Raw genomic sequence first — 25,564 nt, 5'->3', positions numbered from 1 at the left:
TCTGAAGATTGAGAAACAATGGAAATTCTGAAGATTGAGAAACAATGGTAAAAGGGCAAAACTGGAGTGAAAACCTATATCCTCCAAGCGTCAACGTCTCCTCTCCAACAGCAGAAACTCCAGCAAAGGTCATTCCATGCGAGTCAAATTCAGGTTTAGGACTCACTCAGCGTTTTGACAGAAAGATCGAAATAGTGATCCTCTGAGCCAAACATGAAAGCAACTACACTAAACAAAAACATAAATGCATCATGCAACAATTTCAAAGATTTTGCTGAGTTACAGTCAATAAGGAAATCAGTCAATTGAAAATTCATTAGGCCCTAATCTATGGATTTCACATGACTGGGAATACAGATATGCATCTGTTGGTCACAGATACCTTAAAAAAGGTAGGGGCGAGGATCAGCGTTTGCCTCATGTAGCGTGACACATCTCCTTCACATAGAGCTGATCAGGCTGTTGATTGTGGCCTGTGGAATGTTGTCCCACTGTTCAATGCTGTGTGAAGTTGCTGGATAGTGGTGGGAACTGGAACATGCGTTCATACATGAAGATGCAGAGCATCCCAAACATGCTCAATGGGTGATATGTCTGGTGAGTATGCAGGCCATGGAAGAACTTGGACAGTTTTAGCTTCCAGGAATTGTCTACAGATCCTTGTGACATGGGGCCGTGCATTATTATGCTGAAACATGAGATGATGGCGGAGAATGAATGGCACGACAATGAGCCTCAAGATCTCGTCACAGAATCTTTATTAATTCAAATTGCCAATGATAAAATGCAATTGTGTTCGTTGTCCGTAGCTTATGCCTTCCCATACCATAACTTCTCTGCCACCATGGAGCACTTTGTTCACAATGTTGACATCAGCAAACTGCTCACCTACATGACGCCATACACGCTGTCTGCAATCTGTCCGGTACATTTGAACCCGGAATTAATCCGTGAGAGCACACTTCAGCGTGCTAGTGGCCATCGAAGGTGAGCTTTTGCACACTGAAGTCAGTTACAACGCAGAACTGCTGTCAGGTCAAGACCCTGGTGAGGACGATGAGCATGCAGGTGAGCTTCCCTGAGAAGGTTTCTGACAGTTTGTGCAAAAATTCCTCAGTTGTGCAAACCCACAGTTTCAACAGCTGTCCGAGTAGCTGGTCTCAGAAGATCCCGCAGGTGAAGAAGCCAGATGTGGAGGTCCTGGGATAGTGTGGTTACACATGGTCTGCGGTTGTAAGGTCGGTTGGATGTACTGCCAAATTCACTAAAACGACATTGGAGGCGGCTTATGGTAGAGAAATAAACATGAAATTCTCTGGTAACAGCTCTGGTGGACATTTCTGCAGTCAGCATGCCAATTTCACACTCCCTCAAAACGTGAGACATCTATGGCATTGTGTTCTGTGACTAAATTGCACATTTTAGAGTGGCCTTTTACTGTCCCCAGCACAGGGTGCACCTGTGTAATGATCATGTTGTTTAATCAGCTTCTTGATATGCCACACCTGTCAGGTGGGTGGATTATCCTGGATAAGAAGAAATGCTCACTAACAGGGATGTAAACAAATTTGTGCACAACATTTGAGAGAAATAAGGTTCTTGCGGTTTGGAAAATTTCGGGCATCTTTTATTTCAGCTCATGAAACATGGACCCAACACTTTACATTTTGTTCAGTATATAAAGTAAACACCTTCCCCATTTTCCCCTCTGTCAGCCTGATCAGGGCCAAGACAGAGGGGGGTTAGGGGGGGCCCCTAAAATGAATAATAGAAAGAAAAAGCTGTAAAGACTTATCCTAAATATAAACAATCAACATAGTGAATACCATTGTTGTTTAATATGAAGGTTTCAGCATGAAATATTCTTTATATATTTTTTACACACATTTATTTATTTTACTATGTCAATATGGATTTGTTGTCAATATTTTGACCTCAAACTGGTGTCAGTTCTGAAAAAAGTCAATAGTTGAAAGAGTTGCAGAGTTAATTGAAAATAATGCCATTGCTGATTAGATGCTTTAAACAAATGTATTAGGCTATTTTCCCTTGAACCATATGGTCTATCTACTATAAACTCATGGACAATATGGACAGAGATATAAAGAATGAATACTATATATTAATTGACTATAAGTTAATAGAACAATAACAAAGTAAGTTTCAAACATCGCTGCTAATAACAGCTAGTTTTCAGGTTACATATTCCTCCCATTAGGTTAGTCCAATTAGGGCCCTCACACCATGCCCAGACCAGACACGCGCGTGCACCATCGTGCGCAAATAGATTTTGTCCCCCCACACCAAAACGCGATAATGACACGTAGGTTGAAATATCAAAACAAACTCTGAACCAATTATATTAGTTTGGGGACAGGTCCAAAAGCATGAAATATTTATGGAAATGTAGCTAGCTAGCCTGCAGTTGCTAGCTAATTTGTCCTATTTAGCTAGCTTTCTGTTGCTAGCTAATTTGTCCTGGGATATAAATGTTGAGTTGTTATTTTACTGGAAATGGTCCTCTACACCGACAATTAATCCACACATAAAACGGTCAACCGAATCATTTCTAGTCATCTCTCCTCCTTCAGGCCTTTTCTTCTTTGGACTTTATATGGCGATTGGCATATAACTTTTATAGTATTACCACGACGACCAACTGACCTCTGTTCATCTTTCAGTCACCCACGTGGGTGTAACCTATGAGGAGGTGGCACGTGGGTATCTGATTCTATAAACCAATGAGGAGATGGGAGAGGCAGGACTTGCACCGCGTTCAGCGTCACAAATAGAACTGACTTCTATTTTAGCGCTTGGCAGCGCAGACGCTTGTTGGCACGTGCGAGCAGTGTGGCTGCAATGATTGAATAACATGTATGTATGTGTGAATGTATTTTGCAACGCTCGCGCACATGACATAAGAGGTGTGGTCAGCATGTTACTCATACCACTCCCAGACAGTCCTAGCTACATTTTTGCTTGAGAAAATGCTCTTTGCTAAGAAGTTTAGTTTATTTTTGACAAATGTTTTATGGAAATAAGAACTCTAATTGTTACCTAAAAATGTTTTGATATTGTGATAAAAACAGCTGCATTGGGTCTTTAAGGGCAAGCCACCAACACAGTCAACAAAGAGACTATCTATCATAGGTGGCCGTAGATCTAAACATTGAATTATTCAACGCTGTAACCAGATGACTTTGTTAAGCCCTCTCTGACAAAAAGGAGAGCAGTTGTATTCAACCTTTTCTTTGTCTTCAATGTGTTCATTTGTATTGAGGATGTTACTAAATCAGTATATCAAAGTCCTCTATGGAAACCACAACAACAACAAACGTGACTGCATACCAGACTGAGGAAGTTCTACGTAATCCCATAGAAGTGGTGCAAACTTAGTCTAAAACTATTCACATAAACCTAAACACACCCACAACACATCAACTCTAGGACCTTAGTTTCCCCCCTGTATTACAGTACTTAAAGCTGTGACCTTTTTTGCACCCGTATCCCAAAACGACCCCCTGAGGTATCCTGACCCCTAGGCCTCCCCTCCCATGTGTATCCCATCTCTCTCACCAGTGACCTGGCTTCATAAACAAAGGTTCTCTGGCCATGCCAGGGAATATGTTGTTTTTTAAGAGCATGACTGAGATGGAACCACCTTTCAAAAATTCCCCAGGCAACATAAAAAGGCAGTTCTGGTTTATTGGGAAGCCTTTTAAAAGTAAACACGGCCCACTGGGCACAGCCGTCAATTCAACGTCTATTCCACGTTGGTTCAACATAATTTCATTAATATGATGTGGAAACAATGCTGATTCAACCAGTGTGTGCCTAGTGGTTAAGGGCTTGTAAGTAAGCATTTCACGGTAAGGTCTACACTTGTTTTATTCAGCGCTTGTGACAAATAATGTTTGATTTGATTTGATTTAGTTGGGGGGCCTGGTGATGTTGCTGACAGGGGCTAGCTCAGGGCTCCTCAAACCACTGCACTGATGGAGAGATAGCACAGAGATACCACAGCATCCCTACTGCCTGTGACAGAGATGGATTCCCCACTTCTCTTCTTGCTTTTCCACCAAAGAGCTAATCACAGACTCTGCAACTATGCTGCTTTGTTTTCCAGATGGAATTATTTTCTCTGTCAGCCATGTTCCAGACTGCCTTCAGTTTCCGCAATGTCTAATTCCTGAAGAAAATATCATATTTTCGAGGATGACTGATTTTGTTATTGTATATTTCCCAGTAGGTAATGATAAACATACAAGATATACATGTTTTTAACATTGCTAGTGCATTGGTCTTTGTATAGAGAAACCGAATGGCTATAACAGGTCAGTGGAACTAGATGTGAGGGTGTAAGGAATCCAAAACAGTCTCACTCTGACTGCCATGCTATTAGTGAGGTAAACTGGTCAGCAGGATCATGAATGCAAACCCCTCGCTCTAGTCTGAAGCTCTATCTACCACAGTGCTAATGTCCTAATACCTGAGATTTAGGTTCCTCTCCAGGCTACATCCCCATGGGAGGTTTTAGGGGTTCAAGTTTGGGTCATACTGTTGTGTCGTCCATAACGAGTGAGTGTGGAAGATGTAATACCCCTGAATTTCCCCACCAGCTGAGCAGTGGTCTCAGTCAGAGCCTACTCACCCTGCAGTACTCGTTGATAGGCCTCAGGCGCTTCATGGCCACATCCCTGATATGGCTTCTCCTGAACAGGATCTTCCCTGGAAGGAAAAAAAACAGTAGTCTTTAGGATCTAATGTACATGTCTTACAAAGATACGAAGCCCTCTAGCCTCCCCTCTTATCCTAGTCCTCAACCATGGTCTCACGTTATATATAGTACATACTCGAACTGTATGATAAATCAGTATTTGAATGGTGTGGATTCACAGTAGCAATTATACAAGCAGACAAACAATTATAAATAATCCATAACTGCAATAATCAGTTTTTACAGATTACTGTATTCGCTTGTGAAGGAAAATGTTATGTTTGTGCTTTTCTATAACCAATTAGACTTGGTTCATGCAAGTGACTGATTGATCGTGCCTGGGAGGAATCCTCACTATCAGTATAAGCAATTTGGCAGTACACCCAGAACATTGCATTGAGAACCAAAAGGGGTATCTCAGCCTCTTGAGGTATTGGTCAGTCACATGCAGGAACCACACGTTAATGATGATGAATAATGTAAATCATGCAATTATAACTTGTCTGTGTAAACAGTATATAAGAGAACTAACGGGACTGCCCCGGCAGAGCTCCCAACCGACGTGTACTATGGTTTGTTGGAACCTCTTCAGCATGCTGATAATAAAGAATGATTCATTTAATATTGACTCCAGGTGTCCCTGGTGGTAATTTCCACAACAGTCTGGTGCCTGCAGAGCTTTCCAGTGAGGGTCTGTGAGGAAAACCGGTGGCCCATATTATGTAGCATGAGGGAAATAACCATCTGAGCAAAAGACGACGAGGACCCACCCAGACCAGACCATTACTGCCCAGGAGGAGACACATAATCCACGAACAATTGAGGGACATGGCAACTGATTTCAGTATGTCAATTGAAATAAATTTGTATGAAAATTATTACAAAAATAAATTAAACTAAACATAAAAATGAAATTATGTCTATTTGGTCTGGGACTACTAGAAAGGTACCATAGTCTCTGGGAGGCTAAAGTAGTCTGGGACTACTGAGACGGGTAAGGGCTGTTCAGAGAAGCCCCACCAACAGCTGTCTATAGGCATTTCTGGGAATTGTCTATGTGGTCTGGGACCACTGTGGTCTGGGACTACTGAGTGTGTTTGGATAATAAGTTCCGATATATAACGTTAGCTAGGGGTTCTGTCCACCACCGCCCATCGTAGTCTGGGACTACTAGTACTACTCTGGGCTCCCGAGTGGCGTATCGGTCTAAGGCACTGCATCACAGTTCTAGAGGCGTCACTACAGACCCTGGTTCGATTCCAGGCTGTATCACAACCGGCCGTGATTGAGAGTCTCATAGTGCAGCTCACAATTGGCCCAGCGTCGTCCGGGTTAGGGTTTAACCGGGGTAGGCTATCATTGAAAATAAGAATTTGTTCTTAACTGACTTGCCTAGTTAAATAAAATAAAAAATACTAGTAATAGCACGAGGTGTTATTGAGCACGGGGTGTTGTTTTATATGTATAGGAAGTAGCAGCAAGAACCGTTGAAGAAACATGTTGCATAGGATGTAATGACAGAGAATCGTTGAAGATGCACATGGAGTGTTGTGGATGTGAAAACCTAAGATTTATAACGTTATATAGGGTTTCTGTGTGATGTGAAAGAAGTGTGTGTCTGAATGAATACCCCAACCAGTTCTGTGTGAGCAGAGTTTTTCGATCTATAATGTTATCTAGGGGTTCAGTCCACCACCACCCGTGTCGATCTACAGATAGTGAGCACTGACAGGAGAAGCCATTGACAAGTTTGAGAGGGTAACAGCTGTGATGGGTAAGAGCTGTTCAGAGAAACCCCACCGACAGCTGTCTATAGGCATCTTTGGGACTTGTCTATGTGGTCATGGACTACTGAGATTTCCTCGAGAAAATTATAGGCAGCAACTCAAACAGGAAGTACCCGTGCTAAGGTCTATTCAACGCTGGTCTGACCAATTAGAATCCATGCCTCAAGATTGTTTGATCTGGGATATGTTCCGGGTAGCCTCTGACAATAACATTGACGTATACACGGACACAATGACTGAGTTTATCAGGAAATGTATAGGGGATGTTGTTCCCACTGTGACTATTAACCTGTTAGGGCTAGGGGGCAGTATTTGCACGGCTGGATAAAAAAATGTACCCGATTTAATCTGGTTACTAATCCTACCCAGTAACTAGAATATGCATATACTTATTATATATGGATAGAAAACACCCTAAAGTTTCTAAAACTGTTTGAATGGTGTCTGTGAGTATAACAGAACTCATTTGGCAGGCAAAACCCTGAGACATTTTCTGACAGGAAGTGGATACCTGATGTGTTGTATTACCTTTAAACCTATGCCATTGAAAAACACAGGGGCTGAGGAATATTTTGGCACTTCCTATTGCTTCCACTAGATGTCACCAGCCTTTACAAAGTGTTTTGAGTCTTCTGGAGGGAGATCTGACCGAACAAGAGCCATGGAACGATGATGGCCCATTAGACACCTGGCGCGCGAGTTCATGTTGGGTACCCTCGTTCCAATACGATATAAAAGAGAATGCATTCGTCCACCTTGAATATTATTCATGTTCTGGTTAAAAAAGGCCCTAATGATTTATGCTATACAACGTTTGACATGTTTGAACGAACGTAAATATATTTTTTCCCCTCGTTCATGAAGTGAAGTCCGGCGGGCTTAGATCATGTGCTAACAAGACGGAGATTTTTGGACATAAATGATGAGCTTTTTTGAACAAAACTACATTCGTTATGGACCTGTGATACCTGGAAGTGACATCTGATGAAGAGAATCAAAGGTAATGGATTATTTACATAGTATTTTCGATTTTAGATCTCCCCAACATGACGGCTAGTCTGTATCGCAACGCGTATTTTTCTGGGCGCAGTGCTCAGATTATTGCAAAGTGTGATTTCCCAGTAAGGTTATTTTTAAATCTGGCAAGTTGATTGCGTTCAAGAGATGTAAATCTATAATTCTTTAAATGACAATATAATATTTTACCAATGTTTTCTAATTTTAATTATTTAATTTGTGGTGCTGACTTGACTGCCGGTTATTGGAGGGAAACGATTTCCTCAACATCAATGCCATAGTAAAACGCTGTTTTTGGATATAAATATGAACTTGATAGAACTAAAAATGCATGCATTGTCTAACATAATGTCCTAGGAGTGTCATCTGATGGAGATTGCAAAAGGTTAGTGCATCATTTTAGCTGGTTTTATGGTATTGGTGACCCTGTCTTTGAATTGACAAAACATTACACACAACTCTTGTAAATGTACTGTCCTAACATACTCTAAATGTATGCTTTCGCCGTAAAACCTTTTTGAAATCGTAAAACGTGGTTAGATTAAGGAGATGTTTATCTTTCAAAGGGTGTAAAATAGTTGTATGTTTGAAAAATTTGAATTTTGACATTTATTTAGATTCAAATTTGCCGCTCTTGAAATGCACCTGCTGTTGATGGAGTGCACCACGGGTGGGACTAGCCCATAGAGGTTAAAACCTACCCAAACCAGAAACTGTGGATAGATGGCAGCATTCGCACAAAACTGAAAGCGTGAACCACCAGATTTAACCATGGCAAGGTGACTGGGAATATGGTCGAATACAAACATTATGAGGCAATCATACAGGCAAAACGTCAGAACAGAGACAAAGTGGAATCGCAATTCAACGGCTCAGATACAAGAAGTACGTGGCAGGGTCTACAGACAATCACGGATTACATTTACATTACATTACATTTAAGTCATTTAGCAGACGCTCTTATCCAGAGCGACTTACAAAATGGTGCATTCACCTTATGATATCCAGTGGAACAACCACTTTACAATAGTGCATCTAAATCTTTTAAGGGGGGGGGGTTAGAAGGATTACTTTATCCTATCCTAGGTATTCCTTAAAGAGGTGGGGTTTCAGGTGTCTCCGGAAGGTGGTGATTGACTCCGCTGTCCTGGCGTCGTGAGGGAGCTTGTTCCACCATTGGGGTGCCAGAGCAGCGAACAGTTTTGACTGGGCTGAGCGGGAACTGTGCTTCCTCAGAGGTAGGGGGGCCAGCAGGCCAGTGGTGGATGAACGCAGTGCCCTTGTTTGGGTGTAGGGCCTGATCAGAGCCTGAAGGTATGGAGGTGCCGTTCCCTTCACAGCTCCGTAGGCAATCACCATGGTCTTGTAGCGGATGCGAGCTTCAACTGGAAGCCAGTGGAGAGAGCGGAGGAGCGGGGTGACGTGAGAGAACTTGGGAAGGTTGAACACCAGACGGGCTGCGGCGTTCTGGATGAGTTGTAGGGGTTTAATGGCACAGGCAGGGAGCCCAGCCAACAGCGAGTTGCAGTAATCCAGACGGGATATGACAAGTGCCTGGATTAGGACCTGCGCCGCTTCCTGTGTGAGGCAGGGTCGTACTCTGCGAATGTTGTAGAGCATGAACCTACAGGATCGGGTCACCGCCTTGATGTTAGTGGAGAACGACAGGGTGTTGTCCAGGATCACGCCAAGTTTCTTAGCACTCTGGGAGGAGGACACAAGGGAGTTGTCAACCGTGATGGCGAGATCATGGAACGGGCAGTCCTTCCCCGGGAGGAAGAGCAGCTCCGTCTTGCCGAGGTTCAGCTTGAGCTGGTGATCCGTCATCCACACTGATATGTCTGACAGACATGCAGAGATGCGATTCGCCGCCTGGTTATCAGAAGGGGGAAAGGAGAAGATTAATTGTGTGTCGTCTGCATAGCAATGATAGGAGAGACCATGTGAGGATATGACAGAGCCAAGTGACTTGGTGTATAGCGAGAATAGGAGAGGGCCTAGAACAGAGCCCTGGGGGACACCAGTGGTGAGAGCACATGGTGCGGAGACAGATTCTCGCCACGCCACCTGGTAGGAGCGACCTGTCAGGTAGGACGCAATCCAAGCGTGGGCCGCGCCGGAGATGCCCAACTCGGAGAGGGTGGAGAGGAGGATCTGATGGTTCACAGTATCAAAGGCAGCAGATAGGTCTAGAAGGATGAGAGCAGAGGAGAGAGAGTTAGCTTTAGCAGTGCGGAGAGCCTCCGTGACACAGAGAAGAGCAGTCTCAGTTGAATGCCCAGTCTTGAAACCTGACTGATTAGGATCAAGAAGGTCATTCTGAGAGAGATAGCAGGAGAGCTGGCCAAGGACGGCACGTTCAAGAGTTTTGTAGAGAAAAGAAAGAAGGGATACTGGTCTGTAGTTGTTGACATCGGAGGGATCGAGTGTAGGTTTTTTCAGAAGGGGTGCAACTCTCGCTCTCTTGAAGACGGAAGGGACGTAGCCAGCGGTCAAGGATGAGTTGATGAGCGAGGTGAGGAAGGGGAGAAGGTCTCCGGAAATGGTCTGGAGAAGAGAGGAGGGGATAGGGTCAAGTGGGCAGGTTGTTGGGCGGCCGGCCGTCACAAGACGCGAGATTTCATCTGGAGAGAGAGGAGAGAAAGAGGTCAAAGCACAGGGTAGGGCAGTGTGAGCAGGACCAGCGGTGTCGTTTGACTTAGCAAACGAGGATCGGATATCGTCAACCTTCTTTTCAAAATGGTTGACGAAGTCATCCGCAGAGAGGGAGGAGGGGGGGGGGAGGGGGAGGAGGATTCAGGAGGGAGGAGAAGGTAGCAAAGAGCTTCCTAGGGTTAGAGGCAGATGCTTGGAATTTAGAGTGGTAGAAAGTGGCTTTAGCAGCAGAGACAGAAGAGGAGAATATAGAGAGGAGTGAGTGAAAGGATGCCAGGTCCGCAGGGAGGCGAGTTTTCCTCCATTTCCGCTCGGCTGCCCGGAGCCTTGTTCTGTGAGCTCGTAGTGAGTCGTCGAGCCACGGAGCAGGAGGTGAGGACCGAGCCGGCCTGGAGGATAGGGGACAGAGAAAATCAAAGGATGCAGAAAGGGAGGAGAGGAGGGTTGAGGAGGCAGAATCAGGAGATAGGTTGGAGAAGGTTGGAGCAGAGGGAAGAGATGATAGGATGGAAGAAGAGAGAGTAGCGGGAGAGAGAGAGCGAAGGTTGGGACGGCGCAATACCATCCGAGTAGGGGCAGAGTGAGAAGTGTTGGATGAGAGCAAGAGGGAAAAGGATACAAGGTAGTGGTCGGAGATTTGGAGGGGAGTTGCAATGAGATTAGTGGAAGAACAGCATCTAGTAAAGATGAGGTCAAGCGTATTGCCTGCCTTGTGAGTAGGGGGGGGAAGGTGAGAGGGTGAGGTCAAAAGAGGAGAGGAGTGGAAAGAAGGAGGCAGAGAGGAATGAGTCAAAGGTAGACGTGGGGAGGTTAAAGTCACCCAGAACTGTGAGAGGTGAGCCATCCTCAGGAAAGGAACTTATCAAGGCGTCAAGCTCATTGATGAACTCTCCAAGGGAACCTGGAGGGCGATAAATGATAAGGATGTTAAGCTTGAAAGGGCTGGTAACTGTGACAGCATGGAATTCAAATGAGGAGATAGACAGATGGGTCAGGGGAGAAAGAGAGAATGTCCACTTGGGCGAGATGAGGATTCCAGTGCCACCACCCCGCTGGCTCGATGCTCGAGGGGTATGGCGAGAACACGTGGGCAGACGAAGAGAGAGCAGTAGGAGTAGCAGTGTTATCTGTGGTAATCCATGTTTCCGTCAGCGCCAGGAAGTCTAGGGACTGGAGGGTAGCATAGGCTGAGATGAACTCAGCCTTGTTGGCTGCAGACCGGCAGTTCCAGAGGCTGCCGGAGACCTGGAACTCCACGTGGGTCGTGCGCGCTGGGACCACCAGGTTAGAGTGGCAGCGGCCACGCGGTGTGAAGCGTTTGTATGGCCTGTGCAGAGAGGAGAGAACAGGGATAGACAGACACATAGTTGACAAGCTACAGAAGTGTTGTTTCTTGTATTATTGTCTCCTGTGTCTTTAGAGAACTGTTTCACTTTCATATCCTTTTTCTTCTGTCCTGATTTTCTCTTTCTTTTCTTCTGTTAACTAGATATTCTTTGTTGTTCTTCGTTAGCTAGCTAGCTTCTTCCAAAAGAGTCCCTAGCAACTGCTTAGCAAATGGTAAACAATTCAGCTTGCTAAGATAACTACAATTTTATGAAAAATATTTATTTTTCAAAAGCCTATCTTCTTTGTTTGTTGCTTGTTTTTTCTCCTATTCAGTCCTGCAGTTTTCTTTTGCTTTTTTCCGATGTACTTCACTCTAAAAACCATGTAAATTTCAATATTTGTAGGAGCTCATTTTTCAGCTGCTGCTGCTGAAATTGGAGTTCCGGAACTCAACTGATTACAAAGGGGAAACCAGCCACATTGGGGACACCGACGTCTTGCTCCCGGACAAGCTAAACACCTTCTTCGCACGCTTTGAGGATGACAGTGCCAGCGATGCGGCTCACTCCCAAGGACCGTGGGCTCTCGTTCTCCGTGGCCGACGTAAGACATTTTAAGCATGTTAACCCTCGCAAGGCTGCCGGCCCAGACGGCATCCCTAGACGCATCCTCAGAGCATGTGCAGACCAGCTGGCTGGAGTTTTTATGGACATATCTCTGCCTATCCCAGTCTGCTGTCCCCACTTGCTTAAATATGTCCACCACTGTTCCTGTACCCAAGAAAGCAAAGGTAACTGAACTAAATGACTATCGCCCCGTAGCACTCACTTCTGTCATCTTGAAGTGCTTTGAGAGACTATTTAAGGATCATATCACTTCTACCTTACCTGACATCCTAGACCCACTTAAATTTGCATACTGCCCCAATAGATCCACAGATGATGCAATCGCTATTGCACTGCCCTATCCCATCTGGGCGAGAGGAATACCTATCTAAGAATGCTGTTCATTGACTATAGCTCAGCATTCAACACCATAGTACCCTCCAAGCTCATCATTAAGCTCGGGGCCCTGGGTCTGAACACTGCCCTGTGCAACTGGGTCCTGGACTTCTTAACGGGCCGCCCCCAGGTGGTGAAGGTTGGAAACATCACCTCAACTTTGCTGATCCTCAACACAGGTGCCACACAAGGGTGCGTGCTCAGCCCCCTCCTGTACTCCCTGTTCACCCATGACTGCGTGGCCATGCACGCCTCCAACTCAATCATCAACTTGGCAGAGGACACAACAGTGGTAGACCTGATTACCAGCAATGACGAGACAGCCTACTGGGAGGAGGTGAGGGCCCTGGCGAAGTGGTGCCAAGAAAATAGCCTCTCCCTCAACGTCAACAAAATGAAGGAACTGATTGTGGACTTCAGGAAACAGCAGAGGGAGCACGCCCTTATCCACTTTGACGGGACCACAGTGTCATACACATCACTGACAATCTGAAATGTTCCACCCACACAGACAGTGTGCTGAAGAAGGCACAACAGCATTAGAAATTTGGCTTGCCCCTAGGACCCTCACAAACCTTTACAGATGCACAATTGAGAGCGTCTTGTCAGGCTGTATCACCGCCTGGTATGGCAACTGCACCGCCCACAACTGCAGGGCTCTCCAGAGGGTGGTGTGGTCTGCCCAACACATCAACCACCCAAGCCTCACTGCCTGCCTTCCAGGACACCTACAGCACCCGATGTCACAGGAAGGCCAAAAAGATCATCAAGGACATCAAACACCCGAGCCACAGCTTGTTCACCCCACTACCATCCAGAAGGCGAGGTCAGTACAGGTGCATCAAAGCTGGGACCGAGAGACTGAAAAACAGGTTCTATCTCAAGGCCATCAGACTGTTAAATAGCCATCACTAGCCAGCTACCACCCGGTTACTCAACCCTGCACCTTAGAGGCTGCTGCCCTATATACATAGACAGGGAATCACTGGTCACTTTAATTATTTTTACATACTGATTTACTAATTTCACATATATAATGTATTCTATTCTACTGTATTTTAGTCAATGGCACTCCGACATTGCTCGACCTAATATTTATACATTTCTTAATTCCATTCTTTAATTTTAGATTTGTGTGTATTGTTGTGAATTTTTAGATACTACTGCACTGTTGGAGCTAAAACACAAGCATTTCGCTAAACCCTCAATAACATCTTCTAAATGTGTATATGATCAATAAAATTTGATTTGATTTTGATTTGATCTTGGCACGGTTTGCCAACAACAACACCCGTGCCAATACAGTATATCCTCCAAACAACGGCTTCGAGGGCAATATCACTTAAACAACACATGATCTTATGGTGCATTTAGAATGGTAACAGCAGGCCTGCATAACGTATGTTACAGCTATGAAGAACAATGAGTAGGCTAGGCTATATTGAGTGGGCTTGTGTTGACACGTAAAGACAAATACTAATAGAGACTGATTAACTTTTCTCACAACAAATGATCTCATGGCATATTTGGAATGGTAAGAGTAGGCTTACATACAGTGGGCTTGTGTAGAGACTGTAGTGCATTCCGTTAGAATGCAGACCTACTAGCAGGCTAATACAGTGGCTGGCCTCATAAATAACCCAACTCTGAAAGTACAATGAAAGTAGTTAAGTGCAATGTGAATAGTTTAGCCTTCTTGTGTCTTGTCATGAATTCATGATCAAATATAGTGGATGACATCCAAAATATATGGTCCTTATCACGCAGCCACAAATATGGCCACCGGCTGGTCTGGGTTTGAAGTCACCAACAATAACAAGAAATGGATACAAATAGGCCTCCGAAAAAGTATTGAGTTCCATTTGAAATATATCTTTTAGATATTTCACTTTATGGGGATTCGCTCTAGCGGATTCTCTAACTGGAGTACCAATCACAGCGTCTGTTGGAGACAGAGAGGGCTCACACCACCTCTGGTCATTCTCACCTCTCTTCTTTGTGAAGATTTCTCTAATGCTCCTGAAGCTCTCCTCAGAATTGGATGATGTAGAAAGGGCGAGTTTGTTTGACAGGGTCAGAAAGGTTGGATGGGGGTGGGGTTTGGGTGGTATTTTGGGTAGGGGGGAATGGGAGTTGTGAGATTTGTAGGGCTTTATTTTATTTTATTAGAAACAGGGCTAGATAAGAGCATATATATGCTCTTATCAGGTTGGTCACATTTGTTCTGGTCAATGGACAACTCGACACCCAAGTGCCCCCCGTGCTACAGCTCTCCCCTCAACACTTTCACAGCAGCTGAGGCAGGAAGACAAATGCTCTGTCGCTACTATGAACTATCCCCAAATCCCAGTGTTATAACGCTGCCCTTTGTAATAAAAGTCTGTCGCATTAAAGCGTCTTGCCGAGGGAATACAACAAAAAAGCGCTCTGGCACCACTGGTGAGCGAGAGTCATCTGACTAGCGGGCAACTCGCTGCAAGAGAAGGGAATTTGCACACATGTGCAGTCCACCCCTGGGTCTTGTCAACAGTCACAAAGGGGTACAGTTTGCTATGAAACCTTGCACTTTTAATGGGGTCCTGATGACAACAGCAACTGGCGACTCAGGGCGCATACCAGAGGAGATATCCTTTCTATTAAGCAAAGGGTCTTTCAGAATAATACCAGCGGAATAGAGCCACTGTGGCTCCTACTGCCAGTACGTCGGGGGGGGGGGGGGGGGCACCCTATTCTTGTTCTACAGATCCTCAACAGCTTTCTGAGTGTACATGTTCCGTATGCTTTCGCTCAATGTGCCGTCTCGCTCTATTTGTCAAGGCAACTGGTTCACTTCAGTCGACCTGCACAACGCTTATTTTCATATACAGTCCCTTAAGTATTCACACCCCTTGACATTTTCCACATTTTGTTAATAAAGTGGGATTATAATGAATTTAATTGTCCTTTTTGACACAACTGCTCTTTTTTTTTTAAACATTCTTAGTTATTTATTTTACAAATGTTAGCATTTTTCTTCCACTATCTTGATTAGATAACTATTCAACACCCCTGGCAGCGATTACAGCTGTGAATCTTTCTGGGTAAGTCACTAAGAGCTTTGCACACCTGGATTGTACAACATTTGTCCATTATTATTTTCAAAATTCTTCAAGCTCTATAAAATTGTTTGTTGATCATTGCTAGGCAACCATTTTCAGGTCTTGCCATAGATTTTCAAGCAGATTTAAGTCAACTGTAAATCGGCCACTCAGGAACATTCACTGTCTTCTTGATAAGCAACTCCAGTGCAGATTTGGCCTTGTGTTTTAGGTTATTGTCCTGCTGAAAGGTGAATTCATCTCCCAGTATCTGGTGGAAAGCAGACAACCAGGTGAACCTCTACAATTTTGCCAGAGCTTAGTTCCATTCAGTTTATTTTTGTTTTTATCCTGAAACTCCACAGTCCTTAATGATTACAAGCACACCCATAACATGATGCAGCCACCACTACGCTTGGAAATATGTAGCGTGGTACTTGGTAATGTATTGGATTTGCCCCAAACATAACACTTGGGTGTTCAGGACTAAAACTAAATTGCTTTGCCATATTTATTTTGAAGTTTTACTTAAGTGCCTTTTTGCAAACCAATTTGTGCCCTTTGCGAGGCATTGCAAAACATCCCTGGTCTTTGTGGTTGAATCTGTTTTGAAATTAACTGCTCAACTGCAGGACTTTACAGATCATTATGTGTGGGGTACAGAGATGAGGTAGTTATTTAAAAACTCTAGCTATTGCACACATTGAGTCCATTCAACTTGTGATTTGCTAAGCACATTTTTACTCCTGAACTTATTTAGGCTTGCCATAACAAAGGGGTTGAATACTAAAGCTTTTAATTTAAAAAAATGTATTTCTAAAAGAAAATCTAAACATAATTCCACTTTAACATGGGGTATTGTGTGTAGGGAACTGACAAATCTCAATGTAATCCATTTTTAATTCGGGCTGTAACAAAGTGGGGAAAGTTGAGGGCACAAAGTACTCTGCCGACATGCAGGAGTTCTCAGGTTTGCCTTTCAAGGAAAAGCCTACGAATACCTCGCTGTCCCCTTGGGGCTAACATTCGCTACCTAAATGTTCAGCAAGTGTGTAGTGGCAGCTCTAGTACCCCTGAGAATCAAGGGACTAAGAGTATCTGCTTACATCGACGATTACATGCCTTGCTCCCTGACACAGGAGCAAGTGGTAGGAGACACGGCTTCTCTTGTAACCCACCTCAACGAGCTAGGGTTCAAGATCAACCAGAAAGAGTTGTTTGGTGCCATCACAGAGAATAGGGATACCTAGGGGTCAAGATGGATTCTCGCTCTCGTTGGGCCACGCTCTCGGACGGCCTTATCACGTCATTCCGACAGTGCCTCTCCCTGTTCAACAGGGGGTGCTCGGTCACGCTCAAAACGTGTCACCTAGTGCTGGGGTTGATGGCGTCCATCTTGGTACTACCACTAGGACTACTGAGCGTTGGGTAACTGCTCCATTGCCTGTGTCCACGTCTGCACTACAATCAAAAGATTTAAGTTGACCACAGACTGTCTCTCGGCTCTCTGTCACTGGAAGACCCTCTCGATCTTTGCTTCAGGCACTTCCCTAGGGTTAGTGTCTTCGAGCGAGGTGGTGACGACACTCACTCACAGGGTGGGATGCAGTTCATGAGGCAAGAGCAATGAACTGACAGTGTTCACCACAGCTCTGCCACTGCTGACAATGTTTCATTCGCTGATACACTTTCTGCCCTTCCTTTTGGAATTGTCACATCCTGGTCAGTACATAATATGACTGGTGGCATCAACTGCCTGGGTGACATCAACTGCCTCAGTCTACAGACTACTATATATACACACACAGTACCAGTAAAAAGTTTGGACACACCTACTCATTCAAGGGTTTTTCTTTATTTTACAATTTTCTACAATGTAGAATAATAGTGAAGATATCAAAACTAAATAACACATATGGAATCATGTAGTAACCAAAAAAGTGTTAAACAAATCAAAATATATTTTAGATTCTTCAAAGTAGCCACCCTTTGCCTCCATGACAGCTTTGCACACGCTTGGCATTCTCTCAACCAGCTTCACCTGGAATGTTTTTCCAACAGTCTTGAAGGAGTTCCACATATGCTGAGCACCTGTTGGCTGCTTTTCCTTCACTTTGTGGTCCAACTCATCCCAAACCATCTCAATTGGGATGAGGTCGGGTGATTGTGGAGGCCAGGTCATCTGATGCAGCACTCCATCACTCTCCTTCTTGGTCAAATAGCCCTTACACAGCCTGGAGGTGTGTTTTGGGTCATTGTCCTGTTGGAAAAACAAATGATAGTCCCACTAAGCGCAAACCAGATAGGATGGCGTATTGCTGCAGAATGCTGTGGTAGCCATGCTGGTTAAGTGTGCCTTGAATTCTAAATAAATCACTGACAGTGTCACCAACAATGCACCCCCACACCATCACACAACCACCTCCATGCTTCACGGTGGGAACCACACATACGGAGATCATCCGTTCACCTACTCTGCGTCTCACAAAGACACGGCGGTTGGAACCAAAAATCTCATGTAGTTTCATCAGACTAGAGAATCTTGTTTCTCATGGCCTGAGTCATTTAGGTGCCTTTTGGCAAACTGCAAGTGGGTTGTCATGTGCCTTTTACTGAGGAGTGGTTTTGGTCTGGCCACTCTACCATAAAGACCTGATTGGTGGAGTGCTGCAGAGATGGTTGTCCTTCCATCTCCAAAGAGGAACTTTGGAGCTCTGTCAGAGTGACCATCGGGTTCTTGGTCACCTCCTTGACCAAAGCCCTTCTCCCTCGATTGCTAAGTTTGGCTGGGCAGCCAGCTCTAGGAAGAGTCTTGGTGGATCCAAACTTCTTCCATTTAAGAATGATGGAAGCCACTTTGTTGTTGGGGAACCTTCAATGCTGCAGAAATGTTTTGGTACCCTTCCCCAGATCTGTGCCTTCACACAATCCTGTCTCAGAGCTCTACGGACAATTATTTTGACCTAATGGCTTGGTTTTTGCTCTGACATGCACTGTCAACTGTGGGACCTTTATATAGACAGGTGTTTTCCTTTCCAAATCATGTCAAATATATTGAATTTACTCCAAGTTGTAGAAATATATCTCAAAGATGATCAATGGAAACAGGATGCACCTAAGCTCAATTGAGTCTCATAGCAAATGGTCTGAATATTTACGTAAATAAGGTATTTGTTTTTAATACATTTGCAAAACGTTCTAAACCTTCACTTTGTCATTATGGGGTATTGTGTGTACATGAGGGGGAAAAAATAATTTAACGTAACAGTGGAAAAAGGGAAGGGGTCTGAATACTTACCGAATGCACTGTGCGTGCAGATGTACCGTACGTATGTGGGCATCCCTTCTAATTAGTGGTTTTGGTTATTTCAGCCATATCCATTGCTGACGAGTGTATAAAAGAGATGACGGCTCATAATAATGGCTGGAATGGAGTAATTGGAATGGTATCAAACACAAAAGATGTGGTTTTCATGTGGCTGATAGCACTCCATTGACATCAGCTACATGCACAATCCCCCCCCCCCCCCCCCCTCTCCTCTTAAAGGTGTGAATTATATTTTCTCTACTTTGGCTTGCTGACAGTCCAGACACTTTCCCAGAACAGTTTATTAAAACTGAGTCAGGAGACTTGAAAGTTGACCACCATTCTCACTCTCAGTCCTCAAATAGAAAGCTTTCTTGACACTTTTCCAAGTTCTCTGGGGTCAAGGGGAAAATCGACTCAACAACTGCCCTCTTTGTATGTTCCACATGATCATGGGTGCATTCGATGAAAGGTCTGTTTTTAGGGGAAAATAAAATGTCTGTTACAGTTCAGAGTCAAGGCTGGGCCAGATAGGCAGACTTCATGGCAAATCTGTGACGGCCAGCGGGGTATAAAACTGCTTTTATTGCCCAGAGAGTGACTTATCTCAAGTCCTCTACTCAACACAATACCTACCCAGGGCAGCCACAGGAAACTGTCATGTGAAATAGTGTCTTTTAAAAATGTGTTGTTGGCAACAACAGATTATACAAATTTGGCCAAGGGGTCTGTAGAACAAGTTTAGAGGGTACAATACAATGTAATATTGTTAATGTACACTAGAGGCTACCCTTAGATGCACAACAGGGCCTGGGAGGCTCACAGGGATCCACAGTATTCCATAAATTATTCAGTTTTCAAGTCAATACTTCTTGTATCCCCCCCAAAAAAAATTTGCACTAATTTAAGCTTTAACTGCTAAATTGTCTTGCTGTCCCATGGCAAAATGTGTAGAATTGGGATATTACCATGAACTGCAAAATTCTCTGACACAAAGACTAGGACTTTTCTTTTCTTTTAATATTCTTTCCCAAGGCCTGAGACTTGGTTAGTCTGGCCATGCTCTGCAGCAGCCATAGTGTAACTCCTTGTATGCTATTTTTATCACACTCAAGTCAGAGTAAGGTTATGATTTTAAGTGGGTTCCTGATGAATTTGCCATCACAAAAGGGGTCCCGAGTCCAAAAAATCTTGTGAACCCCTGGGCTAATAAATTGCGTTTGGGGCTGAGTGCTGGAAAGAGTAATGTCTGTGGAGAGGGTAGATGGTATGTGTGATAAGTAATTACAGGGGTTCCAGATGCTGACTGATAACATACAGCCACTTCCCATGTTGCGGTATAATGGCCTGCTTTGTTTACTGGTACACAGCACTTAAGCACAAAATACTTTGTTATTCTCTTTGGAGAGGCATGACCAAATGACATAGGCTACACAAGTGTTATATAAATATAGGTTCTTAGAGACAATTTATGATGTTCCATGGAATTATTCAGTTCCATGGCGCCATTTGTGTAGCTGCTATTTTGAAGTTAAGAGCAAATTTGCCTTGGCTCCTGATATGAATAAATTAAGCTGTGTGGAAGCTGACATAGCTCTGTAGTATGACAGTCACTGAGGTCGTCAGACAGCCTGGATATACAAACATTCATCATTAGATCCTCTGTCAACATTGATTAAATTGATCTCATTCACAACATTGAAGAGTCGACTGCTGACTCGTATGCTGAATCATAACCACAGTGAGGGGGGGGAAAACACTAAGCAGACATTTTGCAGACGCCACAGAATTACTTTTCTGATCCTAAGAGGCCAAAGAAGTGAAAACAAAATGAGAGGCCTTGAAGTACAAACTAAGTCCTGACAGGAAAACCACTTCCGTGTCTTGTTGGTTTGGTCTGAGTCGACCAGATTTGCCATTTGGTCTGCAACTGTTTCCCTGACCATGTGGTCGTGAGTGCAGACAGAAATTTGCTGTGCAAATCGGGCCATGCCACAGTTCTCAAAGAGCAGCAGAAGTTCATCAGAGGCTACTAGACCCTGCCAGACAGCTTCACATAGCAGGATGTCAAAGACTAACAGAATGTCTTTCCGGTCTCGTTCTGAAAGACGAGTGGGCGGAGAAGGGAGGATTTAGACATAGGAGTTCAAATGGGAACCACCTGAAATAATTTTGAGCTGCTCACTTCAATGACATTTCATTCAAGGGAGACCAACAACTCAAAACAGCAGGCCTTAGATGTTGACGTGATGCGGCATACGATAACCATTCCAATATCGGCACTGTTCATTGTTGGGGAAAAATAAGAAATTCTACATTTTAGTTTTGGATTATTTTTGGATACTTTAAAACAGGAATCAACTAGATTCAGCCACAGGCAGATATGTTCTTGAGCGGATGGTGAAGGGGCCGGATCTTTTAGTTTTTAAATACATTTGCAAAAATGTCCAAAAACTAGTTTTCGCTTTGTCATTATGGGATATTGTGTGTAGATTGCTGAGGAAATATATTTATTTAATTCATTTTAGAATAAGGCTTTAATGTAACAATATTTGGAAAAAGTCAAGCGGTCAGAATATTTTCCGACAGCACTGCAATTACATATAATTTGTAGACTGCAAATTGACCACACACAAGAAGCCCAAACTGATATATTTGACAAACTATTTCAAACCTTGCTTACATTTGTATACAGTCACATACTGTAGATATGTGTGGGTATACTTTGTAACAGATTTCCTAAATTAAAATCATGCTGGTGTTATTAGTCTTATGTCCAACAACTAAAAATAATTGTTTTGCTCAGCACTTGGGGGGCCAAATTCAACCCGTAGGATGCCAGTTGGGGAACCCTACTTAACCGTTTATTAATGTACACTGAACAATAATATAAATGCAACAATTTCAAAGATTTTTCTGACTTACAATTCATATATGGAAATCAGTCATTTAAATAAATTCATTACGCCCTATAGATTTCACATCACTGGTAATGCAGATATGCATCTGGTCGCAGACATGCATCTGGTCACAGATGCCTTTAGAAAACAACAACAAACAAAAAAAGTAGGGGAGTGATTCAGAAAACCAGTCAGTGTCTGGCGTGACCACCATTTGCCTAATGTAGTGCGACACATCTCCTTCACAGAGTTCATCAGGCTGTTGATTGTGGAATGTTGTCCCACTCTTCAATGGCTGTGCGAAGTTGCTGGATATTGGCGGGAACTGGAACATGCTGTCATACAAGTTGATCCAGAGCATCCCAAACATGCTCAATGGGTGACCTGTCTGGTGAGCATGCAGGCCAATGAAGAACTGGGACATTTTCAGCTTCCAGGAATTGTGTACAGATCCTTGAGACATGGGGCCGTGCATTATTATCATGATGAAACATGAGGTGATGGCGGCAGATGAATGGCACGACAATGGGCCTCAGGATCTCGTTATAGTATCTCTGTGCATTCAAATTGCCATTGATAAAATGCAATTCTGTTCACTGTCCGTAGCTTATGCCTGCCCATACCATACCTGCCACCATGGGGCACTCCGTTCACAACGTCAACGAACTGCTCGCCCACACAATGCCTTACATTCCATTTGCCCAGTACAGTTGAAACTGGGAGTCATCTGTGATGCACACTTCTCCAGTGTGCCAGTGGCCATCGAATGTGAGCATTTGCCCACTGAAGTTGCTTATAACGCTGGACTGCAGTCAGGTCAAGACCCTGGAGAGGACGACGAGCATGCAAATGAGCTTCCCTCGTGTTGTTTCTGATAGTTTGTGCAGAAATTCTTCAGTTGTGCAAACCCAGTTTCATCAGCTGTCCGGGTGGCTGGTCTCAAACCAACCCGCAAGTGAAGAAGCTGGATGTGGAGGTCCTGGGCTGGCGTGGTTACATGTGGTTGTGAGGCCGGTTGGACATACCACTAAGTTCTCTAAAACTATGTTGGATGCGGCTTATGGTAGAGAATTTAACATGAATTATCTGGCAACAGCTCAGGCTTCGTAGACGGGCACATCGCGCACCGCTCCCGAGCATACTACTCAACAATGTCCAGTCTCTTGACAACAAGGCAGACGAAATCCGTGCAAGGGTAGCCTTCCAGAGAGACATCAGAGACTGTAACGTTCTTTGTTTCACGGAAACATGGCTCACTCAAACACACTATCGGAGTCGGTACAGCCAGCTGGTTTCTTCACGCATCGCGCCGACAGAAACAAGCATCTTTCTGGTAAGAAGAAGGGCAGGGGTGTATGCCTTATGATTAACGAGACGTGGTGTGATCATAACAACATACAGGAACTCAAGTCCTTCTGTTCACCTGACTTAGAATTCCTCACAATCAAATACCGACCACATTATCTACCTAGAGAATTCTCTTCGATTATAATCACAGCCACATATATCCCCCCCAAGCAGACACATCGATGGCCCTGAACGAACTTAATTTGACTCTATGTAAACTGGAAACCACATATCCTGAGGCTGCATTTATTGTAGCTGGGGATTTTAACAAGGCTAATCTGAAAACAAGGCTCCCTAAATTCTATCAGCATATCGATTGCGCTACCAGGGCTGGCAAAACCCTAGATCATTGCTATTCTAACTTCTGCGACGCATATAAGGCCCTCCCCCGCTCTCCTTTCGGAAAAACTGACCATGACTCCATTGTGTTGCTTCCAGCCTATAGACAGAAAACTAAAACAGGAAGCTCCCACGCTCAGGTCTGTTCAACGCTGGTCCGACCAATCGGATTCCACGCTTCAAGATTGCTTCGATCACGTGGACTGGGATATGTTCTGCATTGCGGCAAACAACAACATTGACGAATACGCTGAGTCGGTGAGCGGGTTTATTAGCAAGTGTCGTACCCACAGCGTCTATTAAAACATTCCCAAACCAGAAACCGTGGATTGATAGCAGCATTCGCGCAAAACTGAAAGCGAGAACTACTGCTTTTAATCAGGGCAAGGTGACCGGAAACATGACCGAATACAAACAGTGTAGCTATTCCCTCCGCAAGGCAATCAAACAAGATAAGCGTCAGTATAGAGACAAAGTAGAGTCGCAATTCAACGGCTCAGACACGAGAGGTATGTGGCAGGGTCTACAGTCAATCACGGACTATAAAAGGAAAACCAGCCCCGTCGCGGACCAGGAAGTCTTGCTCCCAGACAGACTAAACAACTTCTTTGCTCACTTTGAGGACAATACAGTGCCACTGACACGGCCAGCTACCAAAACCTGCGGGCTCTCCTTCACTGCAGCCGACGTGAGCAAAACATTTAAACGTGTCAACCCTCGCAAGGCTGCAGGCCCAGACGGCATCCCCAGCCACGTCCTCAGAGCATGCGCAGACCAGCTGGCTGGTGTGTTTACGGACATATTCAATCAATCCTTATCCCAGTCTGCTGTCCCCACATGCATCAAGAGGGCCACCATTGTTCCTGCTCCCAAGAAAGCTAAGGTAACTGAGCTAAATGACTACCGCCACGTAGCATTCACTTCGTCATCATGAAGTGCTTTGAGAGACTAGTCAAGGACCATATCACCTCCACCCTACCTGACACCCTAGACCCACTCCAATTTGCTTACCGCCCCAATAGGTCCACAGACAACGCAATCGCACTGCACACTGCCGTAACCCATCTGGACAAGAGGAATACCTATGTGAGAATGCTGTTCATCGACTACAGTTCAGTATTTAACACCATAGTACCCTCCAAACTCGCCATCAAGCTCGAGACCCTGGGTCTTGACCCCACCCTGTGCAACTGGATCCTGGACTTCCTGATGGGCCACCCCCAGGTGGTGAGGGTAGGCAACAACATCTCCACCCCGCTGATCCTCAACACTAGGGCCCCACAAGGGTGCGTTCTCAGCCCTCTCCTGTACCCCCTGTTCACCCACAACTGCGTGGCCATGCACGCCTCCAACTCAATCATCAACTTTGCAGACGACACTACAGTGGTAGGCTTGATTACCAACAACGACGAGACGATCTACAGGGAGGAGGTGAGGGCCCTCGGAGTGTGGTGTCAGGAAAATAACCTCACACTCAACGTCAACAAAACAAAGGAGATGATCGTGGACTTCAGGAAACAGCAGGAGCACCCCCCTTTCCACATCGATGGGACAGTAGTGGAGTGGGTAGGAAGTTTTAAGTTCCTTGGCGTACACATCACGGACAAACTGAAATGGTCCAACCACACAGACAGCGTGGTGAAAAAGGCGCAGCAGCGCCTCTTCAACCTCAGAAGGCTGAAGAAATTCAGCATGTCACCAAAAACACTCAAACATTTACAGATGCACAATCAAGAGCATCCTGTCGGGCTGTATCACCACCTTGTACGGCAACCGCCCATAACCGTAAGGCTCTCCAGAGGGTAGTGAGGTCTGCACAACGCATCATCGGGGGAAAACTTCCTGCCCTGCAGGACACCTACACCACCCGATGTCACAGGAAGGCCAAAAAGATCATCAAGGACAACAACCACCCGAGCCACTGCCTGTTCACCCCGCTATCATCCAGAAGGCGAGGTCAGTACAGGTGCATCAAAGCAGGGACCGAGAGATTGAAAAACAGCTTCCATCTCAAGGCCATCAGACTGTTAAACAGCCATCACTAACATTGAGTGGCTGCTGCCAACATACTGACTCAACTCCAGCCAC

At 44.7% G+C, this 25,564-nt stretch overlaps 1 protein-coding gene across 4 annotated transcripts in view; it reads right to left on the bottom strand.

The window, feature by feature from the left end:
• Positions 1-25,564, bottom strand: part of LOC106567509 (SH3 and PX domain-containing protein 2B) — a 92,571-nt gene that overhangs the window by 35,164 nt on the left and 31,843 nt on the right. For all 4 annotated transcript variants that reach the window (XM_014136822.3, XM_014136823.3, XM_014136824.3 and 1 more), the window contains exon 4: positions 4,652-4,728. In XM_014136822.3, coding sequence (XP_013992297.3) covers positions 4,652-4,728 — 77 coding nt within the window. The remainder of the gene's footprint in view (positions 1-4,651; positions 4,729-25,564) is intronic.

This window comes from Salmo salar, chromosome 13 (assembly GCF_965601325.2).
Source record: "Salmo salar chromosome 13, fSalSal1, whole genome shotgun sequence".
NCBI classification, from domain to species: Eukaryota; Metazoa; Chordata; class Actinopteri; order Salmoniformes; family Salmonidae; genus Salmo; species Salmo salar.
Note: the sequence above shows the minus strand (reverse complement) of the source record. Positions and strands in the feature narration are given on the sequence as shown.